This window comes from Pituophis catenifer, unplaced genomic scaffold, assembly GCF_029215685.1.
Source record: "Pituophis catenifer annectens isolate HBS135680 unplaced genomic scaffold, rPitCat1.0.hap2 SCAF_2, whole genome shotgun sequence".
In the NCBI taxonomy this organism is placed as follows: domain Eukaryota; kingdom Metazoa; phylum Chordata; class Lepidosauria; order Squamata; family Colubridae; genus Pituophis; species Pituophis catenifer.
Window position 1 is genome coordinate 119418861 of NW_027256882.1, and position 27257 is coordinate 119446117.

A 27257-nucleotide genomic window follows, 5' to 3' on the forward strand; every position below is an offset into this window, starting at 1 on the left:
AGGATGCAGTTCTCATCTGAAGAACTTGTTTAGGAAAAAAAGAAACAAAAGGCTTCATTCATAATGGCTCATTGGCAACTCAGAAAAGTTGAAGAGCGACAAGGCAAACCTGTTAGCAGTATTTCTTTTTTTAAAAAAAGTCAGAAAGAGACACACCAATGAATGCAAGAATGAATCTGAGGGAAGGGGGGGGAGAAGGAGAGAGAGTGTTTGTTTGTTTGTTTGCTTGTTTATTTATTTATTTTGTCAGCATATATAAGATAGCAGGTAAAAGTATAAACATAATTTGAATACATGAAAAGAGTAAGTAAAAAGGCATATTAGAACAGGGACGGTAGGCACGCTGGTGCTCTTATGCACGCCCCTTACAGACCTCTTAGGAATGGGGTGAGGCCAACAGTAGACAGTTTAAGGTTAAAGTTTTGGGGGTTTGAGGAAGTAATCACAGAGTCATATTTTATGCAATCGAGTTTGGAGTGGTTTACCTTGAGTTTGTATCTATTATTTGCTCATGTATTGTTGTTGTTGTTTTGAGAGGAGAAAAAGGAAGAGACCTGGAAGAGGGACTGGAAAAAGGCAGGGGGAAAATGCACTGAGAAGGGGGAGATATCTGGGCACCTGCAAAGGCAGAGACAGTGTTGTTCTGAGGCAAAAAAAAAAATAACAATAAAAAAAATGCTGTGGCCATAAGAGAAGTGACAATCCTAATCCAGAGGTGGTGCTTAGAAACGGCTGCATTCCTGATACAGCTGCAGTCTCTTGATTTATCACCTCTGGCTAGAGAGGAGTATTATCTTAATTAAAGCCCCAAAAATTTCACAAGGTATGTTGATGTCAGGCAGGCTGGTCATCTGACAAGAGGGACAGAAGGACCTAAGCATAAGCGGTTCATTCTCAGGTGAGCACTACACAAAGGGTTTTAAAAATAAATAAATAAATAACTCTTCACTTTTCCTATTAATTTCCATATCAGGATATATCCAGGAGTCTGGATGATGCATTTTGGATGGGTTTTCTTGGCAGTATCTAAGCCTCCCTTTGAGACCCAGCCAGAATATCAGTCATCCAATTTTGAGACTTTGGCTGGAGAGAGCACACCAACATACCCTGTTATTTTGTTAGTTTCTTTTTCATGATGAAAGGATATCTTCATTGGTATACTCACATTCAGGAAGTACCCATGTCATAAGCTAATATTTTTGGCCAAGACCACAACTGATGAAGTAGGAAAAACTGTTTAAATGAATTTCTTGTATATCTCTAATATATATTCAGTTCTGCTGAATTTTTTTTTATTCTTGGCACAAAACTATTTTATATATTTGGTCAAAGAACAAAGCAAAATCTATGTTTGTTTGGTTTGTATAATACTGGATCATAGTTCCACTTGATGGTTAAGCTTAGAATGCACATTGGTTTTTATAGGGTGTTCAATAATCAGCAGTGTCTCATGCATACTAGACAATATTATAAAAGGAAAAGAAGTAAAGAGAATGCACCTTTTTGTTAAAAGTCTGTAATCAATAGCTATGTTGTGAATACAAAATCTAGTCTGATATTTCAAAACTCCCACAGCAGTTCAATCAAATGAGATTATCAACATCAGTGATGTTTTAGTTTGACTATCTCTCTGCAATGAGATGAAAACCCAGGCTCTGACATCTTTTATAAGCTTTAAGTTTGACCATTTCATTTGAATGAAAGAATTCTCATTTGTAATTGGATGTACCAAGACAATGATAGGGTAATATTTCTAATCTCCGCAGGAAATCTTAAGAACTCTTATGCCATTCTCTTTTATTGAATTAATTTGATATTTGGCAGTGACAAAAATGTAGCTTTCCACAGTCATATTTTAGGTTTTTAAGCAGTTTTGAGGATTATTTAAAATCAATGGGCATTAGGGAAGAAGCAATGATGGCTGCACAGCTGGAAAGAAGGGAAACAGGTGTGCGGTTGGAAAAACTGGGGTGATTTTTTCTATAAATGTCAAGATAGCTGCTTTGAAAAATAATAAAAAGCGGTGAGATGCATTTTATGATGTAGTGTGGATCTGTAAAAAAAAAAAAATCCAAAAAAACCCTATATACAAATAAATAAACTAGTCGAGAAGAGTTTGATGACTACGTACAACTGCAGCCAGAGGCTTTTATTTTGGGATTAATGAAGAGCTAGAAAAAAAAGCCATGGAAATTTGTTTTTATATATGACAACTATGGAGAAATTGTTCTATATTCAGAAGTGGAAAAGTTCAACAATAGAGGAATGGTTAGTGAGATGATGGCATCTCATCAGCTAAGCTGATTTGTTGGGTTAGAAAAAAAGATGATTGACTAGAAACCCCTTATAGACCCCCCCCCCGTCTCTCTCTCTTTTTTTTTCTTTTTGCATGAAACAGCTTTTATGGCTAATGGTTTTGTTGATCAAAAAATTGAATAATAGAAGAAAGTGAGCTTTTTGTGAATATAAAGACTTAACTTTGTAATTTACTGCAAATAAAATCAGAAGCTTTTATCTTTTCTTTATGCATGTTTAGTTTTTCCTTTCCTTTCTCTTTCTTTATTCTGTTTATTCTGTATTAGTTAATTTTTATGTTCTCTTTACAACTTTTAGTAAAGTTTATATATTAAGAAAAAGAAAAAAACTAGAAATCAAATTAGTATCATTTTGATGGACCTTGGAAGTGTAGTTCTTTTAAAAGTACACCTTTAAAGTGTAAATATATCAGTTAACTACTCTACGATTGGATCAAAGTTGTAGCTTATTTCATTATGATTTGAATTTCATCCAGACAGATACATAGTTTGTAGGTTCATAGTTCGGTGCGACTTTTTGGATTAACTACATATATAGTTTGATAAAAAGGACCAGAAAAAGTACATTGTCAGTTACTATTGTAGAAGAGTTCCATGTGAGAGAAAAAGATGAAATATAAAATGATTGATTATTATATTTATGATAAGCCTTCCATATCTGCTTCATCTTTTATTTTTATTAGACCTTACGAGAATTATATGTAGTAGATAAGAAAATGTCTTCAAGTCATTCACTGTTATTGGATTGGATTTGAAAGGCTGGAATCAAAGCATCTGAAGGAACTCTCGTCAGTGCTTTATGCTTTCATTTGGGTTGTGCTCTTCTTGGGTTTACTGTGCATTTAATGGTCCATCTCAAGCCATAAAGCATGGGTCATTCATAAATCAAAGGAAACACATCAAACAAGGACTACTTTGTACAAAAAAAAAAAAGAAAATAGAATAATGCTTCAAACAATATGTACAAACAGCAGGAGCTGTTTTTTCTTTTTCTTTTTTACATCTCTTGTCAAATTTTCTCTGACATATAATCTAAATCATTTAGTCTTTCGTTGGTAGCAGAGCAAAAGGGACATTGGCCTGCATGGTCATTTATAAACATAAATAAACCAAGTAAAACATTCACTTGTGTTACTCATAGTTTTTGTTTTAAACTTTATTAGTATAATAGAATTACAGTTCAACATAAAATAATGAGATTTTGCTAAACTCTGTAAAGCATTACATGCATCTGCCATAAACAATCTCTGTTATAGATTTAGGTCTTATTGCCACATTGCTGCACTGAAGTGCAATAAACATTCAATGTCATCTTGTTTTAAATTATTCCAGGAGTAAACAGAAACTGACCTCTATAAGAGTGTATCATTATTTTCAAGGAAGACTTACTATTATTACATGGTTTAGCAAAGCATTGTAAAAAAGCTACACAGAGAGTACCTTGTCTTTGATAACTGTGCAATCAGATTTATACAGGATACTGTTCACAGAGACTAACAAACTAAGAGATGAAATAATGCATCATTGCATAGCAAAATTAAAAAAAAAAAGCAGACTAGTTAAGTAATATTCATCTCTAATGTGCCAAGTGCGGGCTGAAAGGAGCCAAATGGATAACTCTGAAGGTCAAATGCCCTTTATGAACACACTAGATTAAACGCCAAAATAACAAGATAAACAAATACTGAAGTGAAATTCATATTTTATTTTGATTGTTTTTCTATACATATATCTACACATAATACCAGAAGATAACACATCCTCTTTAGTAAGCTTCAGTCAGATTAGCTCATCAAGTTTAGACAGGACTAAATGGTAGACAATGAAGCGTTAGGGTTTTATTTTGTTTTTAAAGTCACCTTTTCTAAAGAAAAAGTAAACGATTTCATTTGTAGATACTAACTGTGCAGCAACTTTTTGATTGACTGAGAAATAGTATATAAAACATTGCCTGTAACATATATAGATATCAATCTCACAATTGTGTTAGCTATTTTGACTGAAGGTCCATACAACTTTGTTATTTTTTTAATATGCATTCACTACCATGTGTTATGAATTCTGAACCCTTATATTAACACCTCCCCAAATCCATGCTTCCACTCAATTTTTTAAAAAATGTTCATCTTGGTAATTTGATTTTTTCCCCCTCTTTAAAATAATTTTTCAGCAGAAATAAAACTGGGTAGAATTATTTTGGGAATACTAATAACTTGAAAAATGGACATTTTGTATTTAAAGCCCTTACATATTGTTCCTACAAATATATTGCTACAGTAAAAATGAAATGTAATAAGTTTTACTCAATAAAATGTATTTTCCTGTACATTCGTTTGTTTATGTTTTTTTCTGTATTTAATGCTACATATATTACATCACTTATTGTTAACAGTTATGTTTCAGCAAATATAGCAATAATATACAGATGACATTTGTCTTAAATATTTTACCATTTTCCTACCAAATATAATTCCATATTTTTGTATTCACGCATTACCTGAGCATACCAGTCATTAGCCTAATAGTATAACTAGATGATAAGTTTCAAATTGCAAGCTATTGTACAGATAATCGCTTTACAAATGGAATATATCCTATTCCAAGCTCTCTTCCTTGTCTTTTTTTTTCCTCCCTTTTCTTTCAAATGCCACTGACTGTTCTTAAAAAAAAAAAGAAGTGCAGGTTCTAAATGTTTCTTTTAAAAATGCAACCTATTAAGAGTTCAGAGAACTAACCCCCACATGGCATAATATGAACATAAAAAAGTAAAAAAAAATGTACAGTCTCATGTAGTATATTTACACATTGTTGTTGAAATAATACATTTTGTCTTACTTTTTGCCATGTGTTGCAACCTAAAACTTTCCAGTGCAATCTCTCTACTTATTGACTTGAAGATATGGCCCCCAAGCCCCTGGATAATTCTCAGGTTAGGGTGCTTTGGACTGCAAGCCTCATGTACCACTTGATAAAATAATACATTCAATGTACCCTCCAGAGATTGTTAAATATTGTTTTCCTTCAAAAGCAAACAACCAAACAAACAAAAGCCTTAATTCAAATAGAGAAGCACAAAAGAAGAATTGACCCTGTATTGTTTTTTATCTAACAGAAATGAAGAGATTTAGATCTGCACTGAATGTGCCATTGGTTGATATTATCAAGTCAAGTGACCATCTGATGTTTAAAATAAGACTGAAGTGAGAGAGCATATTAAAGCATTCATTATACGAATCGATGTGCTATTCTGTGAGAAGATCTACCATTAGGAAATAGACTGTTTTGTATGTAAATATGAACATTAATTTGCTTTAAAATTGGTGGTTGGGAAATTCAGCAAATAGGAAATCTAAGAAAAATACTATATTTTCTGGAATCCAGCACTTTGGATAGATGCATATCCTATAAAAGAATTCAAATAAGCAGCACTCCAAAAATGGAAACTAGAATACCTTATGTGCAACATGAACATATATAAAGACAGTTTTACCTTCTATCATTTTGCATAAAAATATTTCTGCTCTGACATGTACAACATCCCTTCTGGGAACATCCAGCGGTAAGCTATCAACAATTGATTTGGATTTATTTTATATTTCCCTCCCTTGTTCAAAGTCACGGTTCAGAATCTGGTGTCTACATCACATTATTACAGCCCTAGAATACAGAATTAATATCTTTTCTATTATATATATGTCTATATATAATATACTTTTGCTTTATAAAATAAGGACATCTCAATTTCTTTAAGACAGAGGCAATGAAGCAAATGAGAACTGCTGTGTGTTTAGAACCAAAAAGCAATTCCCAGTGCAAAACAGATGGACAACTCTTATGGATGATGGGGCTAGTGTGGAGGGTTTTTGTCCTTAAGCTGGAGCTCTCTATTTAAGTAGGTAGCCCAGTACACTAAATTAAAAATCCCAAAGAGCAGTGGAAACGCTATTCTTGATAGTCGATCAATTTTGCTGACACTGTTAAAAGTTTTCTTGGGTTCAGGTGGCTTTGATTCAGCTTTCACTTCTTTGGGCTCTATTGTTGCGCTTTTAGCAATGGTAGCTAGTCCAGGGTCTCTTGCAATATTTGGGGTAAAGCTGGTTGCGGGTGCTGGTGCTGTGAACGAGTTGTTTTTCATAATGAGAGGATCCTTCACTTTCTTTGGCTAGGAATAAAGAACACAGATTTTAAATGACACAACATTTCACCCATTTAAAAGTATTACCAATCTAGAATGTGAATACTTGGTTCAGCTCAGATGTCCTTCAGATAGCCAGGTATAAACAGACTTTTTCCCCTCTTTGTCCTGATATTGTATGTTGCCAAATAGACGAGGAGAAAACAGAATCAGGCATATTCCCTATTTTCTGTTGAGAAACCAGTGCTTGTTCAGCTGTCACCAAAGAGACATTTCATTTGGCCAAAATGATTCCCATTCTGGTTTATCATAGATAGATAAAGTTCAATATCATCATCATCATCATACTTTATTGCGGTCATAGACCAAAAAACCAAAACATCCAAGGCACATAGCTGGCACACGACCAGACTGAAGTGCAATACGGCAACAAGATCAATGGTGGAAACCACTCCGTCAAACTCACAGTTCATGTATTTTAACTTTTTAGCTCCAATCTATATGGATTATAGTCAATTAAAATTGTACATAGGTAGAAAATGCTATATTGCAATTTGCAAAAAATCCACACATCGGCACTTTATACAACCACCAGCTAACTTGACTGCTGGCTATCAATAAAGCTAACCTCAGTCAATGGGTCCAGCCCATCCCTTCCCCCGGCTCTTACATCCCAAGACTGCAGCAAAAAATTTTGCTACCTTTAATGTAATCTTAGAATCAGTATCTTGGAGTAAGAAGCGAAGACTAAGAGTCTCAAAAGTTCAATATCTATATCATAGATACAGAACTTTACTATAAGTTCTAAATCTAAGTGATATGAATGGAAAAGTTGTGCTGTCAATCAAAAGACCATTGTGAATGGTTGATGCAGTGAGTTTTAAAAATTAATAATCAAATTAAACCAGAATATGGACAGTCAGCTAGAAAAGGTTCATACACGATGTGGCATATATATTATGTAACCAGAGGCAGATTCTGACCAGTTCTGGAGAACCAGTAGTGGAAATTTTGAGTAGTTCAGAGAACCGGTAGTAAAAATTCTGACTGGCCCCACTCCCATCTATTCTCTGCCTCCCAAGTCCCAGCTGATTAGGAGGAAATGGGGATTTTGCAATATCTTTCCCCTGCCATACCCACCAAGCCACGTCCACCAAGCCAAGCCACGCCGATCAAGTCTTGCCCACAGAACCGGTAGTAAAAATTTTGGAAACCCACCTCTGTATGTAACCAACTATAATGTGGCTATTATAGATATAAGGATGGAAGAATGAAGAAAGTTCCATAATAGAGGAATGGATCATGAAAATGGCAGAGCTTGCAGAAAAGGCTAAACTGCCTTGTTTTATTAAAAAAAGGAAGGAAGAACAATTGCTTTTTAAAAGATTGGAAATGTTTATGGACATTTTTCTGAGAATGGGTAAAAATGAATTAATTATTTCAGGATTTATCGATTAAAAAGTTTTGTTTATGAGAAGAAAGGAATCTTGATATGTTCTTTGGGAAAGTGAAAATGGTAATTACTATGATTGTAACTACTGCAAAGATTATAAATCATTTCTTTACGTATATTTCTTTTTTGTTGTTTTTGTTGTTACCTCACATTTGCTTTTATTCGTTCACATTTCACATTTCTACTTTTCTTTTTGTTTTTCCATAGGTCTTTTTCAACGTTATGCCAAATTTTCTTTTAATAAAAATTATATTTTAAAAAAAGAGTTAGGAGTGGCATGCCAAATATGTGACAGGAGGGCCCTTGTCCAGAATACAGCTTGACTGGCACAAAAACAAAGCATCAAACATGTTAGATATTGATTTTATTTTAAGAGGGAGGGAGGGGGAGGGAGAAGGAGGGAGGGAGAGAGGGAGAGATGCACAATACATCTTCAATACATGGAGGGGCAAACAAAACCTAACACTGTAAGCAGCATAGACAATTTCTTTAAAAAAAAATACCTTGCCCTTTCCAACTTCCCCCTCCCACATACTTTCTGCACAACAAATCTTTTTGCTTCTGGCATTATGGTTGATCCTGTCAGAGGACACCTTTGGTAGCGATTCTGTACTCACGAAAGTTATTTATTTGTTTTTGGAGTCCCCAGTGATGTATTTTTTTCAGATGGTTTGTAGTTTTTTCCCCCTGTATTAACATTTATCTCTGGAACTGAGGAAATTAAATATTAAACATCAATAGATATTTAGGAAAGTCTAGTCTAAACAAATCTCTTTCACGGAGCTTTTAATTGATAGCTATATTCATGGATGATTTTAATTTTGGTTTTTTAATTTTAATTCTATTAATTTGATACATTTTATATTTCTTTTGAAATAAACAGAAAGGTAGAGTAAAATGTCAAGAATAAATGTTTCACTGATATTTTTGAAGTTAAATAATACATGGATACAATAAATCATTTAGAAGTCTGTTAGATAAAAGGTGCAGCCTATTTTCATCTGATAAGCAAAATAAACACAGTTAATCCCATTTGCAGAGCATGATCCAAAAATCATTTATTTAAGGTCAAGGATAATTTGATTAAGTATTGATTAAGTATTGATTAAGATACTTTGATTTTGTGCAGCACTGCTTTCCAAGTTCCTTCTGATTATTATTTTTTTTTAAAAAAATATTCCAATATCCTTATAATCCTACATAGGGCAAAAGGATCCTAAAACTTTGTCACTTCATCTTAATTCTTATAAATGAACTTCAATGAACGAAGCAATATGTCATTGAGGTCATTGTTGGACAGCTGGGAGTCCAAGATATCCTTCACTTCTTTCATAGATCTGGGGACTGGAGTGTTCTTTTTGGTAGAGCAAAATTGATTTATGGTCAGATCTTGAATTTGATCATAATTTCTTGGCAGAAACAGGACTGGATAGCCAAGGTTAAACTTTGTTTTGCAAAGTTTAACTTCTGATGGGTCAGATTCACAGGCTGTGCTGACAAACTCTGTGAAGGAATGTACTGTAGAGTAAAAAATTGAGGAGGAATGAGCAATCCATGGGGGGTGGGAGGGAAAGAGACTGGGATTCCATCTTGAGAAAGTGGAAACATAAGGGAAAAAAACCCCAAATGATCCTACCTAGATTTTGTTTAGCGTCAGAAAGGACAGAGAAATTTGGAGATGCTTTAAATATTCTGTTATTCTATATTGCTACAATAGGCTTGTGCCTATTTCTTGACTTGGACTACCGTGAATGATTGACAGATGTCTTCACACTTCTGTTGGGATCCTTTTAAAAGCCAAAGAACAGTCTCACTCCCAAAGCCACCTTCTTCTAAGGAGGATGTGATAGGGAAATCAGACCTCCTGTGCTGTAGGTTATATGTAAAATATAAAATAGCCAGGCTTGGTTATTTAATTTTTTTGGCCGTGTTCTCAGAATCCCTGCTTTCTACAGTTCTTTTTTTTTTTTGTTCCAAACTCAAGAGTCTGAATCACACATGCATATACATCACTTCATGTCCTATGGCATGATGAATCATCACTCAACAACTTGCTGCTGAATGTCCCGATTTTCTCTATTGAAAAGTCTTATTTTTAGATGATAATAAGTGGGTGGTATGAAAATTCTTTTTGAGGATTCTGATGAGTGATAGCTTTTTCACATGTATCAGCAGTTGCCTGATAATCCCTGAGTAAATAGCATGCATGTGTGGCGACCTGGACAACAGCCCAAAGCAATGAAATATCCATATAGATTTAAATATGATTTTAATTATCTAATTAACTAATGCATTAATAAATTCCTCGCTTCTGAATATCTAAAGTGAAGTTTTATCTTTTTGATTATTTCGAAAGTCGTTGATATTTCTTTCCTTGTGATTGGGAAAATAGTTGAAAGTAGTTCAGTACAGACAAATATCTAAGCCAATGATTTGAAACTTCAATAGATTTACTTTTAAATAAACTTTTATATAACAGATTGCAAGTCTGAGAACTTTTTTTCAGTAGGTTACTATTAATATAACCATGATGTGTTGTATAATAATTTGTTTATCAGGTTTGTGCTTGTGAAACCCACTTGGTACATGAGACCATGAAATCAACTCCATAGGAAGATTAAAACTACTTTTATTGAGATTGCTATAGTAACAGCATTTTGAAAAGCTGATTATGCCGTACCTCTTTGTTCTTACAGTTCAGGGAATTAGGAGATATCTGAGCTGCTTCTGAATGTTCTTGGAGCATTCTGGATTTAGAAAATGCTTTGGCCTCTTTTTGCCCAAGCAACATCTCTACACGTTGTCCATAGCATACGAAGTAATAACAACAAGCAACCATTTCAAATACAAATAAAACATATGGAGATCTGTTTTATTACCTTTTCGGGAACCACACTCTTGCCATCCCATGCATAACCTCTCTTTGTAAAGTAGTTTACTGTGGCAAATTCGATCAGAGCTGAGAAGACAAATGCATAGCATACAGCTATGAACCAATCCATAGCGGTAGCATAAGCTACCTTGGGAAGAGAATTCCGTGCACTAATGCTCAAGGTGGTCATTGTTAGCACAGTTGTCACACCTGGAAAAAAAAACATCAAAATAAGAATTTTTCCCATTTTTCTATTTTGTTGCTACCTTCACTTCAAGGTAAAGAATTTTCTTATCCTGGCAGATCTCTGCCTCTTTCTTGACAAGCTTTTTCAGAAGTGGTTTGTCAATGCTTCCTTCTTAGGGCAAAAAGAAAACGATTGGCAGGCGTGGTACCAATGGATGATGATGATGATGATGATGATGATGATGATGATGATGATGATGATGATCATTATCATTATCATTATCATTATCATTATCATTATTATTATTAGTCATATTTCTATGCCGCCCACTCTCCAAGGACTCTGGGCGGCTTACACCAAAGACAGTATACTAAATAGCATATTGCCCCCAATAATTTGGGTCCTCATTTTACCCACCTCGGAAGGATGGAAGGTTGAGTCAACCTTGAGCCGGTGACATTTCATCCGCTTTCTAGTTTTCTAGTTTCCAGGCTGATGCCTTAACCAACCTTAACCAAACTTGCTCTCTTTGTTTTCCTGAACTTGCTAAAAGTAACTAAATGATTATGTCAGAAGGAACCTGGGATCCATTAAATTCAATAAAATATTTCAATCAATAGTAAAACAGATCTTTCTGATTCCAAAATGCTATTGTAATAAGGATATTATAATGGGGAAATTGAGATAATTCAGATCCCATTCACTGATAGAAAGCAATAGATATTGAAAGTTGTAGTCTACAAATGAATATGGGTTCACACTAGATTCTAGTTTTTCATTTCAGCTCCACAAATACATGTATGTTCATTGTATGGGATAGAATGGAATCTCCCAAATCTAACCATTGTATCAAGCTGTTCGAATCTTGGGTAAATGTCTCCTGAGATGTTTTGGCAGTTGTAAATTTAAATAGTTGTCCATTTGGAAGGTGTGTTTATATTTGCTCAGCCATTTCAGGCTACCAGCCTTACTAAGAGTGGCTATGTCATTTTCAGCTTCTATATTAATGATTCTTTGGGCAACTCTTTTTTGTTGTTGTTGTTGTTCTCCTATTACACAGAAGGCAAGGAGGCCATGGCTCTTTATATAATTTGTCAATTTATAAAGTGTGTAGACTTGAAGATTCAGAATTTAGAGTAGAGGCAGACTCTCACTAGTCCTAGATAATAAAGTGAATATCAAGAGACTGTGGTAGTTGTGGCTCAAACAGAAGAGGAAGTTGTTTTTCTCATTTTAGATTAATCTGCAAAGAACTTTCTTTGCAGATCTTGATATTTTCCATTCTGTCTGAAAATCAATGGTGAATTAAAATTGCACCCAGAGGGGAATAAAAGTGAATGAAATGAGAAATTGGGCAATTAATCGGATAGGGTAAGATAGTCTACCAGTGACAATTGATCATACTGCACTCAAAATTTGAGACTGTATCAAGGTTTTACTTTACTACTTATTTATCACTGATGGTCTGTCATTTTGTTTATGCCTCTTAGATGGGTTTGGTTTGACAGAAAACCAATTGTTTGAGATAAATTAAAGTTACAGTGTGATTTGCTGTGATATAATAATCTTAAAGAAAAATGGAAGACATTTTCTGTTCACTAGCTCATTTCTAGAAACCTTGAATTCTCCAGCTGGTTTTTGCCACTGTTTAACTCAGATTCAAAAGCTAGTTATTAATATTGATTGAGTTAGAAATGAGGAAAGATGCCACTGTGACAATATATTTTGCATGTTCTATAGCATTGTTCCTCACCTGCTGTTGAATAGTTTTCTTTTAACTAAGCAACTGAGCTTTTACTAAGAGTAAAAAGTCTGCATCTTTCTACCATTGCCTTAAATCACTACCCACCAGTTACCTTGACAACTGCAGACATCTCATGTATTAAATATCTGCTAGAGTATATTTTCACAGTGTCAGTTGTTAGCCAAAACGTACTGCAGTCAAAAATATCTTGCATTACCCATATTCAGATGTATTATTTATAGAAAATAATCTGATTTTTCCATTTTCCATCAGTTCTGTTCTGAAATGGTCAGACTACTACTGCTACTACCACTACCCCCAACTTTACGATTCTACTCAAAGAAAGAATTTTAAATTATTTTAATTTGGTTATATAATTGTGATGGATCCAACCATTCTCATCATTGTAAGCTATTTGATCACACTCTATTTTCCATCTCTCTAGTTTCAGGTGCTTACATAAAATATTTGAAACATTCTTGTTGGGTAACTTAAAGGTGGGGGAAATCATCTCTACCCCAACTCCAAAATGGACAAAAGTTCATATAGAAAGACCAACGAATCCAATAGAACAAAACGGAGAGTTGAGGGAGATAACAATTGAATGAACTCCAAATTAGTGAAGGGCGAATTTTGGCACCCAAAGCTGATATGTAACACTTTTAGGAAACCAAGGGTTGTGATGGATAAGATAACAATGCAAACAATAGGTAGGATCATGTTACACTCAGATTTGGGCTGGGACTTTTCTCAAATGTAAATGAGCTATTCCTGTAATTAGGTACTTGTTGAGTACCCTAATGAAGTTGTCACACAGATTTTACCAGGAATCATTCAGACAAGCCAAAATTAAATCCAGACAGGCCTAGAAGCAATTTTGGTAAAAAGAAAGTTAATCTTTGGGACTGAAATAAAGCCTGCGTTGAATGGTAATGAGTTTGTCCAGAAAGCCCAGGTTTGCACTTTTGGATGTTTTACCTGATCACCTGACACTAGGTTTGCAGTTGATGGATAAGATGTGGAATGCACTTACTTAACTTCAGTTAACATATCAACTTCAGCTTTTCTTGGACTGATTGGAATTAGTGATGGTTATTCACGGTGCAAAATACAGCAGCTAGTTTACCAATATATGGATTATATGCTGTTTTAAAAATCTGGTTGGACACCATTTGTCTACCAGGCATTTTAAAGAGTTCATGTTGGCCTTTAAATCCCTAAACAACTTAGTGTCGTGATGGCGAACCTATGGCATGTGTGCCACAGGGGGCACACAGAGCCATCTCTGTGGGCACGTGAGCTGTCCCTCGCTTAGCTCTGCCATGCATGTACGCATGCCTCCCACTGGTCAGCTGGTTTTCAGTTCTCTACTGAAAGGGGGCGGGGCACATGGGGGAGACGCAGGGATCGCATGTGCATGTGGGGTGGTTGGGCGCACATGAGAGTCATGTGCACATTGCATTATGGGTCCATTATGCACGTGCATTTGTGCACGCATGCGCACTTTGGGCACTCGGTGCCAAAAAGGTTAGCCATCACTGACTTAAAGTATTACTATCTGAAGAAACCCAGTAGGAAAGACCAGTTCAAAGATTCTCCCATTGCCTAAAGCTCACCTCTCTGCCTCAATATTACAGATATGAAATATACTCATGAAGGAAATGTGCTTAGCACTCACTACACCCATAAAAATGGTTTAAAAGCCTCACTAAACTTTTGTTAATTGAACTGAATTTCAAATTATCAATCTAATAAATGAATGAATGTTAAACAGAATTTTTAAATCAGTTTATTGATTTAATTCCATGCATTGTTTTTTTTGTTCCTACAAAACACTAATGCATAATGGCAGTAGATAGTTAAACAACAAACCAATCAATCACACTATGCTTTAGTGTTATTAATATTGTACAAAGCTTCCAATCAGTGCCTTGCTTTCAAAAAGTCTCTCTCTTTCTCTCTCTCTCTCTCTCTCTCTCCCTCTCCCTCTCCCTCTCCCTCTGCCTCCCTCCGTCTCTTTCTCACATCAACACACACAAACACACATGCACACCACCCACTTCTCCATTGCAATGTAAGACAGATTTCTTCCTTCATTCGAAAGCCTTGCCCAGCAGGTCCGAACACCCTGATGAAGCAAACGCATCACCTCACCAAGACAAATTCTCTCATTTTTGCGGTACAAAATGCCTCACTGAGACAAAGTACTGCTGTCATGAACACCTTAAGTGTGATATTTTAATCAAAGAGTATTAATGTTACATGCATTAATGCTTTTGAACAATTCAAACATATTTGTGTAATGCAAGACACTCACCAAACACAGTTCTTGCTGGAACTGATTCTCTGTTCAGCCAGAAAGATACCTGGGATAGAATTACTGTCATTATGCATGGCAGGTATGTTTGAATGACAAAGTACCCAATTTTTCTCTTTAAATGGAAATGGGTGGTCATCACAACGTATTCCCCTGTATGCAAAAGAAAGAAAAAAAAAACACCAGTGACATTTCATAGGATATAAATAAGGAAGAGGGGATGGAGAACTCCTTGGAAGTCTTCCATCAGAAACACAGTAATTCAGAAATTAGTGTACTTTGTTGCATTAAATTATTATTTATTTCCACAAACACTAACCTAAAACAGCAAGAATGATTCCATGTTCTAGTCTTTTAGAAGGAAGCAGTTAGTATTCTGCAAAAATAGAAAGAGCCCCTGCCCTCTCATATTCTAAAATATTCTTAGTTGCAGGCATAACATAGTCGCCTGCAGCAAGATGGGTGGCAAATAAATTTAATAAATGCAAATTTAATAAATGCAAATAATAATCGTTAAATAAATCTTAATAATTGTTAAATAAATCTTTTCCCTCAGTTCAATGGATTTTGCGAGAAAATCCAGGATTTTCTCTCCTTTCTTCTTCATGTGATTTATTTGACTTCAATAGTACAGTTTGATACTCACTGCATTTGCCAATTATGACATTTAGAGGTAAAGAATATTTCTCCAACCATCTGTTCTTTTTTTTTTTTTTCAGTCCATATCATGGCTTCCTTGTCTACTTGCTAGTCATCAAGATGAACACAGCTCATCTTCCTTGTAGCAGTAGGGATGGTGAATCTCTTGTGAATTAAAGGAACTACTTGGCCCTTGGATGACATGTTGAGGACTGCACTATGAAAATGTGTGGATGAAACCCAACACTTGGATTTCATATCATTTGCAGCTAATTAAGGAGTTATGCTGGTCACATGATTATTCTCCTTCCACCTAAAACGTCAATCTGGTAACTATTTTTGGGAGTACCTGGAGATTCAACCAAAGTTCCTGTTGTTATATGTAGGCCTGAAAGCAGTGGTGGGATTCAGCCAGTTTGCACCACTTTGGGAGAACCGGTTGTTAACTTTCTGAGCAATTTGGCAAACTGGTTGTTGGAAGAAATCATTAGGGCAGAGAACCCATTGTTAATTTTTTTAATTTTTTTTTTAAATTTGATTTATATGCCGCCCTTCTCCGGAGACTCAGGGCGGCTTACAATGCGTTAAGCAATAGCCTTCATTCTTTTGTATATTTTATACAAAGTCAGCTTATTGCCCCCACAAACTGGGTCCTCATTTCACCTACCTTAGAAAGGATGGAAGGCTGAGTCAACCTTGAGCCTTGGAGAGATTCGAACCAGCAGAAATTGCAGGCAGCTGTGTTAATAACAGGGTGCACTAAACCCCTGTACTATCAAGGCTCTTTAAATTACTTGAATCCCACCACTGCCTGAAAGCCATAAACATAAATGTGGTATGATGGTCTGTAACATAAAAATAAGACTCTCTTTTGATACCCAGAAAGAATGCAAAAATTAAGATCATGTTTTTATGATCACTAGGCTTGTACAAAATTTAGGAGGACATTGCACTAAGCCAGGGGTCAACCTGTGGCTCTGGAGCCGTTATGTGGCTCTTTCATCCCACTGCTGTGGCTCCCTGTTACTCAAAATATGCATCACAACCACCAATGTGTGACACCTGCTGGCACGCGATTTATTGAGCTTTTCAATCCCAGGTAGGCCAACCATGGATAAATCCAAGAAAAGTTTCAGAAGAAAACAGAATGTTTAATTCAACTACATATGCTAGTTTTGTGGTTGCTCAAGAAATAGTTAGGCTTGGGAAGGGTTTTTTGGCTCCCAGTGTTTTCTTTTCTGTGGGAAACAGGTCCAAATGTCTCTTTGAATGTTTAAGGCTGCAGACCCCTGTACTAAGCCATCACATGACTTGGCTGCTTGAAGTGTAGAAGCATAATTCCTGGGCATGCATATTGATGTTGCATTTCTTCGATATCAGTCCAAATAACATCCCTTTTTTTTTAATCAAGAAAAGGCCATAAAGTAGTTGGGATGACCTATAACAGACTATGATTTTTTTGATGCTTCAAGCAATGGCTTTAAATGATTAGCTTGCTTTCTTCGCAGAGCTCCTCTTTGAATGGTTTTCTGCAGCCCTAATGATGATCAGACTGTCTAATGCATTGGTTTCATAATTGAATGCTTACAGAGCTTGGCATAGAACAATCTGCAGGAAGGATGAATGGGCTGACTTCATTTAATGAGGCAATTAATCTACAGCTACTTTTGATCCCATTCTCTTTCTCCTCATTGTGCCACTTTTAGATTTCTTGTTTTTGTTTGTTTGTTTTGTAAATCAAGGGAAAGTGTTCAGTCAAATATTGGTGGTGCCTGTTCCCTATTTAATGGCTTTTGTGATATGAGTGTTTTCAAGAAATTAAACAAGCATCTCATTTTTATTTTTATCTTCTATGACTATTAGTTTAAAATTTAATATCTTGAAAAGATCAAATTCCTTAGGGTACTGGTAATATGGCATTACGTTCAGCACTGACAAAACAGAAGCAAAACAAAACAAATGTTAGCTGAAAAAAGAAGCAAGAAGGTTGAAATCAAATAAAAAGGCTCCTTTCAAAATTAGAACTGACATATGAAATAGTCTTAGGGATTTAAAAAATCTAATTTCAATCTGGTTCTATTCAAGATTCAGGCACTGGTGTCTTGGATGAACATGTAGAATGATGTCATCATCATTCTTTTGATGCTGACAATGATGATGATGATGATGATGATGATGATGATGATGATGATGATGATGATGATTGTTTAGCCTATCCTTCTTTGGGAACATTGCAAGGAATATGATGATCTCCTCTCTTTTTATGCCCATAGTCCAGTGGTAAAATCCAAATTTTCATACTACCGGTTCTGTGAGCATGGTTTGGTGGGCGTGGTGTGGCTTGATGGGTGTGGCAGGGGAAGGATATTGCAAAATCTCCATTCCCACTCCACTCTGGGGCCAGGCAGAGGTGGTATTTGCCAGTTTTCCAAACTACTCAAAATTTCCGCTACCGGTTCTCCAGAACCTGTCAGAACCTACTGGATTTTACCCCTGCCACAGTCATAGTCTTGTGAAATAGACTAGGTTAACATGTATACATTGCTCAAAATCATCTAGGGAACTGTATGTTGAGGGAAAACCTGGAAATGGATCTCCCTTGGCCCATTCCAAAAATGTTAATTATTTCAATGTTGGGCAAATATACTGCTGGAACTTTAAGTTTTGTTCGATATTTGCTGGCTTGGAAAGTTATCATTTGCTAACATTTGCTTATAATGCTTGAGTATAATCCTAAAGAGGAGTCCATGGTACTCTCTGAACTTGATTATTTGTTTGTAGACCTTTTGTTACCGAGCTAGGCCCATAACATCATCATTGCCATAATCCTAATCACATCCAATTCCCCATCCATACATTTTTGTCAACTCATGGAAGCAGTCTAAGGTAAGAGCATTCTGAAATAGACACCTTGAGGTCTTCAGGTAAGCAAACTATGAACAGGTTCCTATATCCTGCTTTAGGAACCCTTACTTCTAAATCCATACAACAAAGAAAGTGCAGCATAGCCATTTTATCATGATTTCAAAAAACTGTACTGCCAATCTGCCATCACAAAAGAGGTCTCACCAGCGAAATGGGAAAATCTAAACAAATGTATTCCTGTTCAGCTTTCATTCATTTCAATGATGTTTGATGGATAGTATTTGTCCAGTCTGTACTGCAGAGTGCAGCAAATCCTGTTAAGTGTTCTAGTTTTTATTTTGTAAATGTTTTGAGAAATTTGATTCAGATTGTCTTTACAATTTCATTTTCACTACATAAAATTTGTTAGCTGACTTAATAAAACATCAACTACCCAAGTATTTACACAATTTTCAATAAATTTGGAGATTTAATTCTACAAATTGCTTCAGTTCAACAATATATCAGAGAACCATAAATAATACAATTATAGTACACAAACTATTGTATTTTTTGTTTGTATTCCATTCACAAAATAAACAAATTGTAACCCTAATATCTATAAAGTATTGGAAGCCTTTGCAACAGCCATATTCTGCAAACCGACTAAACTAGAGCCAAGGTATCAAATCAGAATCTTAGATTTTCTGAAACCCACTACACTACCTTAAATTTCAATTTCAGTGTCAGTGTCTATAGACAGTCTTCCTTTTACCCATTTTTCTTTCCTGTTTTACAACTTAATTTCATTTTTCTTTATTTTGTACTATTATTACCACTACTATCACTACTACAATTCAACACCATAATCATGTGTTAAATGTAATTATTGAAATTGTTCCTTTTCTAATAACAGTGCTTCTAGTGGTTTTATTGAATGCTTTCTGTTACTAATCAGTGCCAACTTAATGCAGAACTTGTCATTAACCATAAATAACCATGATTAATATATTTTAGGCTATGATGTTAATTTTGTTTTGATACCTTTGCAATTCCCTCCCTTCCCTCCCCCCCCCACGCCTCATATTTGACAATATGTATAAAATGCTGTGATAGGGCTGGAATGCTAACAAGGATCTTCCATTAAGATTACTTTTGGGGGGTGATTCTGTAAACTAGTTTTTAATTTCTGTTTCTTTGAGGGAATTTTTTGAAGATGTAGATTGCAGGTCTATGTAATTATGAAGTTTTTTGTTGCCTCTTCATGACTGATGGAGGAAAGTGTTGTATACATGTAGGGATGGTTTGGGTTTACTATAGTGGCTGTACAGTTTTACTAAATAGTAAATAATATTCCTTGCTAGAATAGAAACAAAAAAAGTGTTGTAGAATGTAACATTTTTGAAATTTATGTTATTATCGAAGAGGTTTCCGAGGATCAATTTATTAAATATTCATATTGATCTATATCCGTGATGGTGAACCTATGGCACGCGTGCCAGAGGTGGCACGCAGTGCCCTCTCTGATGGCACACAAGCCGTCTCCCCAGTTCAGTTCTGCTGCGTGTGCGCGTGCACCTCCTGCCGGCCAGCTGGTCTTCGGATCTCTGCCTCGCATGCGTGGGGGGTAAGGCAGGGGCGCGTACTTGCATGTGTGGGAGCAGGGCATATGCACAGGGCCTGCGTATGCATTCCATTTTGGGGTTTCACACACACGCTTTGGGCACTCAGTCCAGAAAAGGTTAGCCATCACTGATCTATATTCTAGACATTACCATGTGTCAAAGCTCCATATCCATGTCCGTACCATGTCAAAGTCTCAAAGCCTACATATATTTGTGTACCTTCAAAGGGTTAAGACATGTACTTTAAGAAGCTTATGTTTTTTGAACAGAAAGGGCATTGATTAAGTTTATATTGCTGAATATTCAGTCTAAGCAACATCTTGCCTATTACAGTTCCACTGTGTTTTTCTTTTCAGACTCTTCCTTTTTTGCGTTACGAGAAAATAAACTAATTTATTGCCTTGAAAAATCCAGTGTCTGTGTAGCTATAAACAACATGTGCTGAGCTTTACTGTTCGTAGAGGATATCAAGCAGAGCAAAATGTAATGAACCTGGAGGAAAGGTGGAAGATTCTTACGGTTTCTTTGCTGGATTTAATGAGATCTTAACCTGGTGAGAACATTATCTGAGTACAGCCAATTGTTTGTTTTGTTTTTCAGAGGCACTGCAAAGCTAAGATATATTTAAATAAAATACGTTCAATGGGACATACACAATTTATAGAATACAGATATTTAAAGAGCAAATTAGGAATTGTTTGCTTTTTTTTTAAAAAAAGGAAGATGGGCCTTTAAAAGAATGCCATACTCATCTAAGACATCATATTTTTGAGATAAAACTGTGCTGTGGTACAAGCAATGGACATGTGGCAGCACTTAGATTTTTACCCACCTGTGCTGGATTGCACAATTCCGGAATCCACTGTTTGTCCCATGAGATCATATTGATTCAGCCGAGAGCCATCTTCAGCAACAACAACAGAATTTGCAGGTGCACTGGTCCATTCATATATTACCTCAGATTTTGTGTAAGCATCTAGTTGGTTAAAAAAAAAAACAAATTTCCAAAGTTTCTTTAATATCCTTGGCCATGTCAATTTGGACAAATGCTTCCCCCCCCCCATTGTTGCTGTTTAAAATATCCTGTTCATCTCTTATTTCTTATGTGCAGTTCAGAAAGTCAGAAAAAAAAATGAGATAACATACAGATTGACAATCAATCAATCTTGGAAGTAAATCCTATATTTTCTGTATGCATTAATAAAGTCACTAAAGATATGCTTTCTCTAATAAGATGTAATCACAGATAAGCAGAATTGAGGGATCACAGTGTCCTCCTCAAATTTCTTCATGTCCACGTTAAATATTGTATTATGTTTATCCATGTAAACATCTACAAAAAGCTGCAATAACTGGAAAGTATCATAGCTGTAAGCCAAGGCCCTGTTCTAACTGGTCAATGGCCTACAGAAAGAGAAAATCTGGAAAATAATCATCAAAGTCAACTTACAGCTTCCAAATTTCAATGGACAAGCGTGTGCATCCATGGGAAAGTCTTCTAAATGCATTGGGCATTCTGCTCTCACTGTAAGTCTGCAATCAGGCCAAAAGCATTAGAACAGATTTAGAATATAATGTGGCTTTGATGAAAATGGTAATGTCAGGTTTTGATGTCATCTCAAATAAATTGCACTTCCAAACAATTTATCTTTGCTGAAATATTCCATTTATTGAGTATGACAGATCTGGCCCCGACTTCGTCATAGCCGATACTAACCCTCTGACCCCCAAAACCTTCCCTTTCTGTTCCTCAATTCTCATCTTCTCATTGGCCATCTTCCAAGTCAGTCTCCCCAGCTTCTGACCTCACCCCACAGGAATGTTCACCCCTCCCATCCCATCTCCTAGGGGATATTATCTACAGAGAAAATAAGTAGGTGAAAAGTCAAGCCTCGTCTTTTTATGACAGCATCAGAATGCTGACAGGTAATAGAAGGTATCTATTTTACTGCATTTGGTTAACAAACTGTGTCAAATGGTTGTGTGCAGCAAGGTTAACCAGAAAATTTGGTTCACTTGGTATAAAAGCCCATTTGTTTGTTCTATACAAGAATTCACTGAAAGAAACCTCAAAGTTTATGCTACTTTTTGCCCTAAATAGCAAACACTTATTCCAATATCCACATCAACTCTCATTTATGAAAACTGGTAATTGCAATGTGTAATTCAAAAGTGTTTCTCTGTGATGCATAATATGCTAAAATAGATTTATGCCAGGGTTGTTTTATGCGTCTCCAATTGTCCCACTTTTTTCACCATTTTTATAGAGCGATTATATTAACCTTCTTAAACCAAACTTCATCTAACTTCTGAGTCTTACAGTTACACAAGATATTCCTTTATTCTATTCCACAGTAGGGATTACTATTGGCCAAGAAAACTGGAAATGTCCCCTATCCTTGTTCCATCCAATGTGTATTTTACTTGATTATAAAAGGAGCACAAAATATATCATTTTCCCCCTTGAAAACAATATGGTGAAACAAAGCCCTACTTTCCATTTGCAAATAATAGGTTGATAATATATAATTGTTTACATTACACAAACTACCACTCCATAAGATTGGATTGTAATAGGAGTCTGATCTCCAAATTTGTTAAAATAAAATATGGTGTTGCGGCTTCTATCCCAAAAAATGTAGTAAGCTCAGAGAGAAAATGAAAAGATGAGTACAAATTAGAAGAAAAATTGCTTAAAACAGTTACATTCTATTGATTCCTTTAAAGATGTACATATTTTACTATCTAATGCAAATCTTGGGAAAATGTATAAATCATTAAAGCAAAAGAACATTTATAAACAAAAATAAAAAACTTTTCTTGAAAAATATGTAGGATATTTTTTTTCATAAATAAAATACCACATCCCTGTCTCTTACCTCATTGTGTAAAGCAGTGTCCCATCTTCTGTAATCCGCAAAAGTTTGTTAGGCATAGTCATGTTGTGAGCGACTGATTTCTTTCCATTGTGGAAAAATGTATCTGGTGTCCATATTTTGCTAGCCATTAAATTATTCAGTCGGAGTACTTGCATTGGTCCTTTGAACTTCAGCCTTTCATCTTTCCAGCTTTGTCGGAAAAATACATCTATTGTATACTCCTAAAATTAGAGAATCGTGAGCTTTGAACATACTTCATTTATGAATAGCCCCATTGAAGAGCACAAGGCTTTCTGAACAATACTGAGTTTTAACAGGTTCATACTGTACACCTGTGTTTTGTCATTTGTCAAAGTCATAAAACAGATGAACAGAAGTATGAATAAGGCTAGCCCTTTCTTCTGGGGAGAAAATGGATTCCTAAAACCTCCAACAAATTTTTGTTAGCACAATTATGTCTTATACTTTGCAATAAAATATTTTTTTTTTATTTCAACAGCTTGCAAAGCCAACCCTATTTTAAGAATTTTCAAGCTCTGGGTCACAACTCCAGGGAATCATAAGCAAATATGGGGGAGATTCACATTTGAACGAGGCTTCTTCATTTAGAAGAAAGAAGAAATTTTTATTTTTATTTTTATTTTTATTATTATTATTATTATTATTAGTCATATTTCTATGCCGCCCACTCTCCAAGGACTCTGGGCGGCTTACACCAAAGACAGTATACTAAATAGCATATTGCCCCCAACAATCTGGGTCCTCATTTTACCCACCTCGGAAGGATGGAAGGCTGAGTCAACCTTGAGCCGGTGAGATTTGATCCGCTGATCTGCTGAACTAGCAGTCAGCTGAAGTAGCTGCAGAACTGCACTCTAACCACTGTGCCACCTTGGCTCTATTTGAAAGAGTTATTCGGTTAGAAGAAATAGAAAAGACACCCAAAAAAGCAGAATTTTATAGTCTCCACCTTTGCACAGAGAGCATAGTCTGGGACAAATTCTGGTAGGGCTTCCACACTTAAAGCAAGATCAAAACATGTTCCCAGTCTACCTTTCATACAAATGGTTATCCAATCTCTTCTTTAAAACTTTTTTGGAGCATTCACAACTTCTGGAGGCAAGTTGTTCCACTGATTAATTGTTCTAACTGTCAGGAAATTTCTAGGTTCTAGGTTGCTTTTCTCCTTGATTAGTTTCCATCCATTGCTTCTTGTCCTGCCTTCAGGTGCTTTGGAAAATAGCTTGACTCTCTCTTCTTTGTGGCAACCCCTGAAATGTTGGAACATTGCTATTATGTCTCCCCTAGTCCTTTTCATTAAACTAGACTTACCCAACCATTCTTTATATGTTTTAGCCTCCAGTCCCCTAATCATCTTTGTTGCTCTTCTCTGTACTCTTTCTAGAGTCTCAACATCTTTTTTCCATCGTGGCAACCAAAACTGCATGCAGTATTCCAAGTGTGGTCTTTCCAAGATTATAAAATGGTATTAACACTTCATGTGATCTTGATTCTATCTCTCTGTTACTGTGGCCTAGAACTGTATTGGCTTTTTTGGGGAGCTGCAGCACACTATTGTCCACTATACCTCTAAGATCCCTCTCACAGTTACTAGTCTTGATCCAGGTACCATCTATACTGTACCTGTGCATTTGGTTTTTCTTGGCTAGATATAGAACCTTACTTTTTTTTACCATTGAATTTCATTTTATAGATAGAGCCTAATGTTCAAGTCTGTCAAGATCCTTCTGTATCTTAAGCCCATCTTCTGGAGTGTTGGCTATTCCTGCCAGCTCCCCATCAAATTTGTTGAGCTCCCCATCTATCACCTCATCCAAAACACTGATGAAGATGTTGAAGAGTACTGGGCCTAAAACAGAGCCTTGGGATACCCCACTGTATACTTCCCTTCATGTAGATGAAGTTCCATTGAGGACTACATGTTGAGTGTGGTTGGTCAGCCAGTTACCAAACCATCTGGTGGTGATGCTGTGTAACCCACATTTTTCTATCTTATCAAATAGTAGGTTGTGGTCTTCTTTATCAAATGCTTTACTGCAGTCCAAGTAAAGTATATCAACAGCATTCCTCTGGTCAATTAATTTTGTCACTTTGTCAAACAATGCAATACATTTTGTCTGGCATGATCTGTTTTTGACAAATCCATGTTTGCTTTTGGTTATGACTTTGTTTCCTCTAGGTGTTCACTGATTTGTTGCTTGATTATCTTTTCCAGAATCTTCCCAGGTATTGAGGTGAGGCTGATAGGGCTCTAGTTTCCTGGATCTATTTCTTTTTCCTTTTTTGAAGATGAGAACTACATCAGCTCTTTTCCAGTCTTTTGGTAGTTCCCCAGTGCTCCAGGATCTTTGAAAGATATAGTTCAGTGGTTCTGAGATCATCTCTGCCAGTTTATTCAGTACCTTGGGGTATAATCCATCTGGTCCTGGTTATTTGAACTCATCTAAGGTAGACAGATGGTCACTTACCATTTTCTTGTGTATTTTAACTTGTATTCCTAATCTGTTTTTTACAGTACTGTTTTTGATAAGTTGGACTGTTTTTTCCTTTTGTGTAGAGACGGATGAAAAAAACGAGTTAAGCAGTTCTACTTTCTCCCTATTGCTTGTTACCTTCTTGCCACTTTCACCCATTAATGAACAAACATTTTCTTGTTTTTTTTTTCTTTTTACATGTTGAAAGAAGCTTTTTTTTTTTTCTTATTTTTTGACTTTCATCACAAGCCTTAGCAGCCAGCTTGTCCAGGACAAATAAAGGTAAGGGTTGAAGCACAGCCTGATGGCTTACATATGCAAAGCTGGATCACTGGCTGCACATGTCCCTGTGGTGCTCAGACAGCTGGCAGCAAATTCAGGATTTTCTGAAATTGCCACTATAAAGAACCAGCAGAAATTCTAAATGACCAAGAAACACCATCTCCAAACTAAAACTCACATTTCAGAACTAATGCAAAACTAAGCAAGCTCATCCTATTAAATATAATTTTAAACATGAAGTTTATTTTTCATTTCCAGTTAAAAGGCTTGATTTTGTAAATTTTTAGAGTTCAATTGTTTATTTGATATATAGATTAAAATTTAATTATTATAAATAAATAGCATGGTTTCTCTGGCTATTTCTTGCTTCTGTTAGGGAGAAAAAAAATGGAAGAGAAAAATGCAGACATAGATTATCATAAAATAGCATGCAAATTGGTTGATAGGTTTTGTATAAACACAACTTAGCTCAGGTGGGGGGAAAAATGGGTAGAAGCATTTCAAATAATTCAGAGGGACTTCCCATTAATTAACTCACCATACAGTATATGAAGATGGAAAAATCCAAGTTTCCAAGTTTCCCCATCAAGCTGTGAAAATACCGTACTGAAAGCCTTGGTCTTGCCTACTGTATGACAAGTAGCTAATTCTTCCCGTCTCTCTGTCTCTCTCTGAGAGCATATATCTATGCAAATTGACTTGAGAAGAGGATGGCTGGGCTGCTTATGTCATGTGAACTGTAAAATGTGGCTTGTGCAGCCATTTATGTAAATGGCAGCACTCCATTTGCTGCTAAGGCTTGGGTGATACCCACTTTTCTCCTCAAGCCATTTTAGATTCAGAAAGTAATTTAATCACATATCTGTCAGCAGAGTTCACTGACTGTACTGCAGTTTAGACTAAAAGCATCTCCATCGAAGTACCTTGCTGCTGATTGGGAGCACTATGCATAGACTAACCTTATAGCAACATTATAATAGGGTCTTAAAACCAGGACTACAAATGAGGTATTAGATGGGCAACCAAGGAAGGATTTCTGGGCATCTGCTTACTGAAATTCACATTATATATTCACCTGAAAGTTCCCAGGTCCTTTTTCTGAAGAATGTTTGCTGTGCAACAGTGAATAATTTTACAATGATTATTAATGACTTCCAGAAAGTTCTGCTACAGCTGAGTTGTTTGGCTCTTAGTTCAAAATATTTGAGAACTAGTTTTCTGCAAATGACATCTCTTGAGAAAGAAGGAACAAACATATTTCTAGCTACATATCTGTGAAAACAAACATTCTCTTGAAAATTCCAATTTCTCCTGTAAAATCCTGTCATTACACCCTAAATCCCAGCTTATTGTTATTGCAGAATGCATTAAATTTTATGGCATAACTACAAAGTAGGGGGAAAAAAACAATATTGTTATTGAGAAAGCTTATCTTTTTCTTGTTCCTTTGAGTCCATCCTGAAATCAGGC

General features: G+C 35.8%; 1 protein-coding gene across 1 annotated transcript in view; it reads right to left on the minus strand.

The window, feature by feature from the left end:
• Window positions 1–6043: 6043 nt before the first annotated feature.
• The window catches only part of LOC139310101 (gamma-aminobutyric acid receptor subunit alpha-1), a 45371-nt gene continuing 24157 nt past the window's right edge, over window positions 6044–27257 (minus strand). Inside the window, exons 4-9 of the mRNA XM_070934259.1 lie at window positions 23011–23231; window positions 21582–21664; window positions 20964–21107; window positions 15024–15176; window positions 10783–10985; window positions 6044–6477 (exon numbers count right to left, since the gene is read on the minus strand). Of these exons, the coding sequence (XP_070790360.1) occupies window positions 6163–6477; window positions 10783–10985; window positions 15024–15176; window positions 20964–21107; window positions 21582–21664; window positions 23011–23231 (1119 nt within the window). The 3' untranslated portion in view covers window positions 6044–6162. The remainder of the gene's footprint in view (window positions 6478–10782; window positions 10986–15023; window positions 15177–20963; window positions 21108–21581; window positions 21665–23010; window positions 23232–27257) is intronic.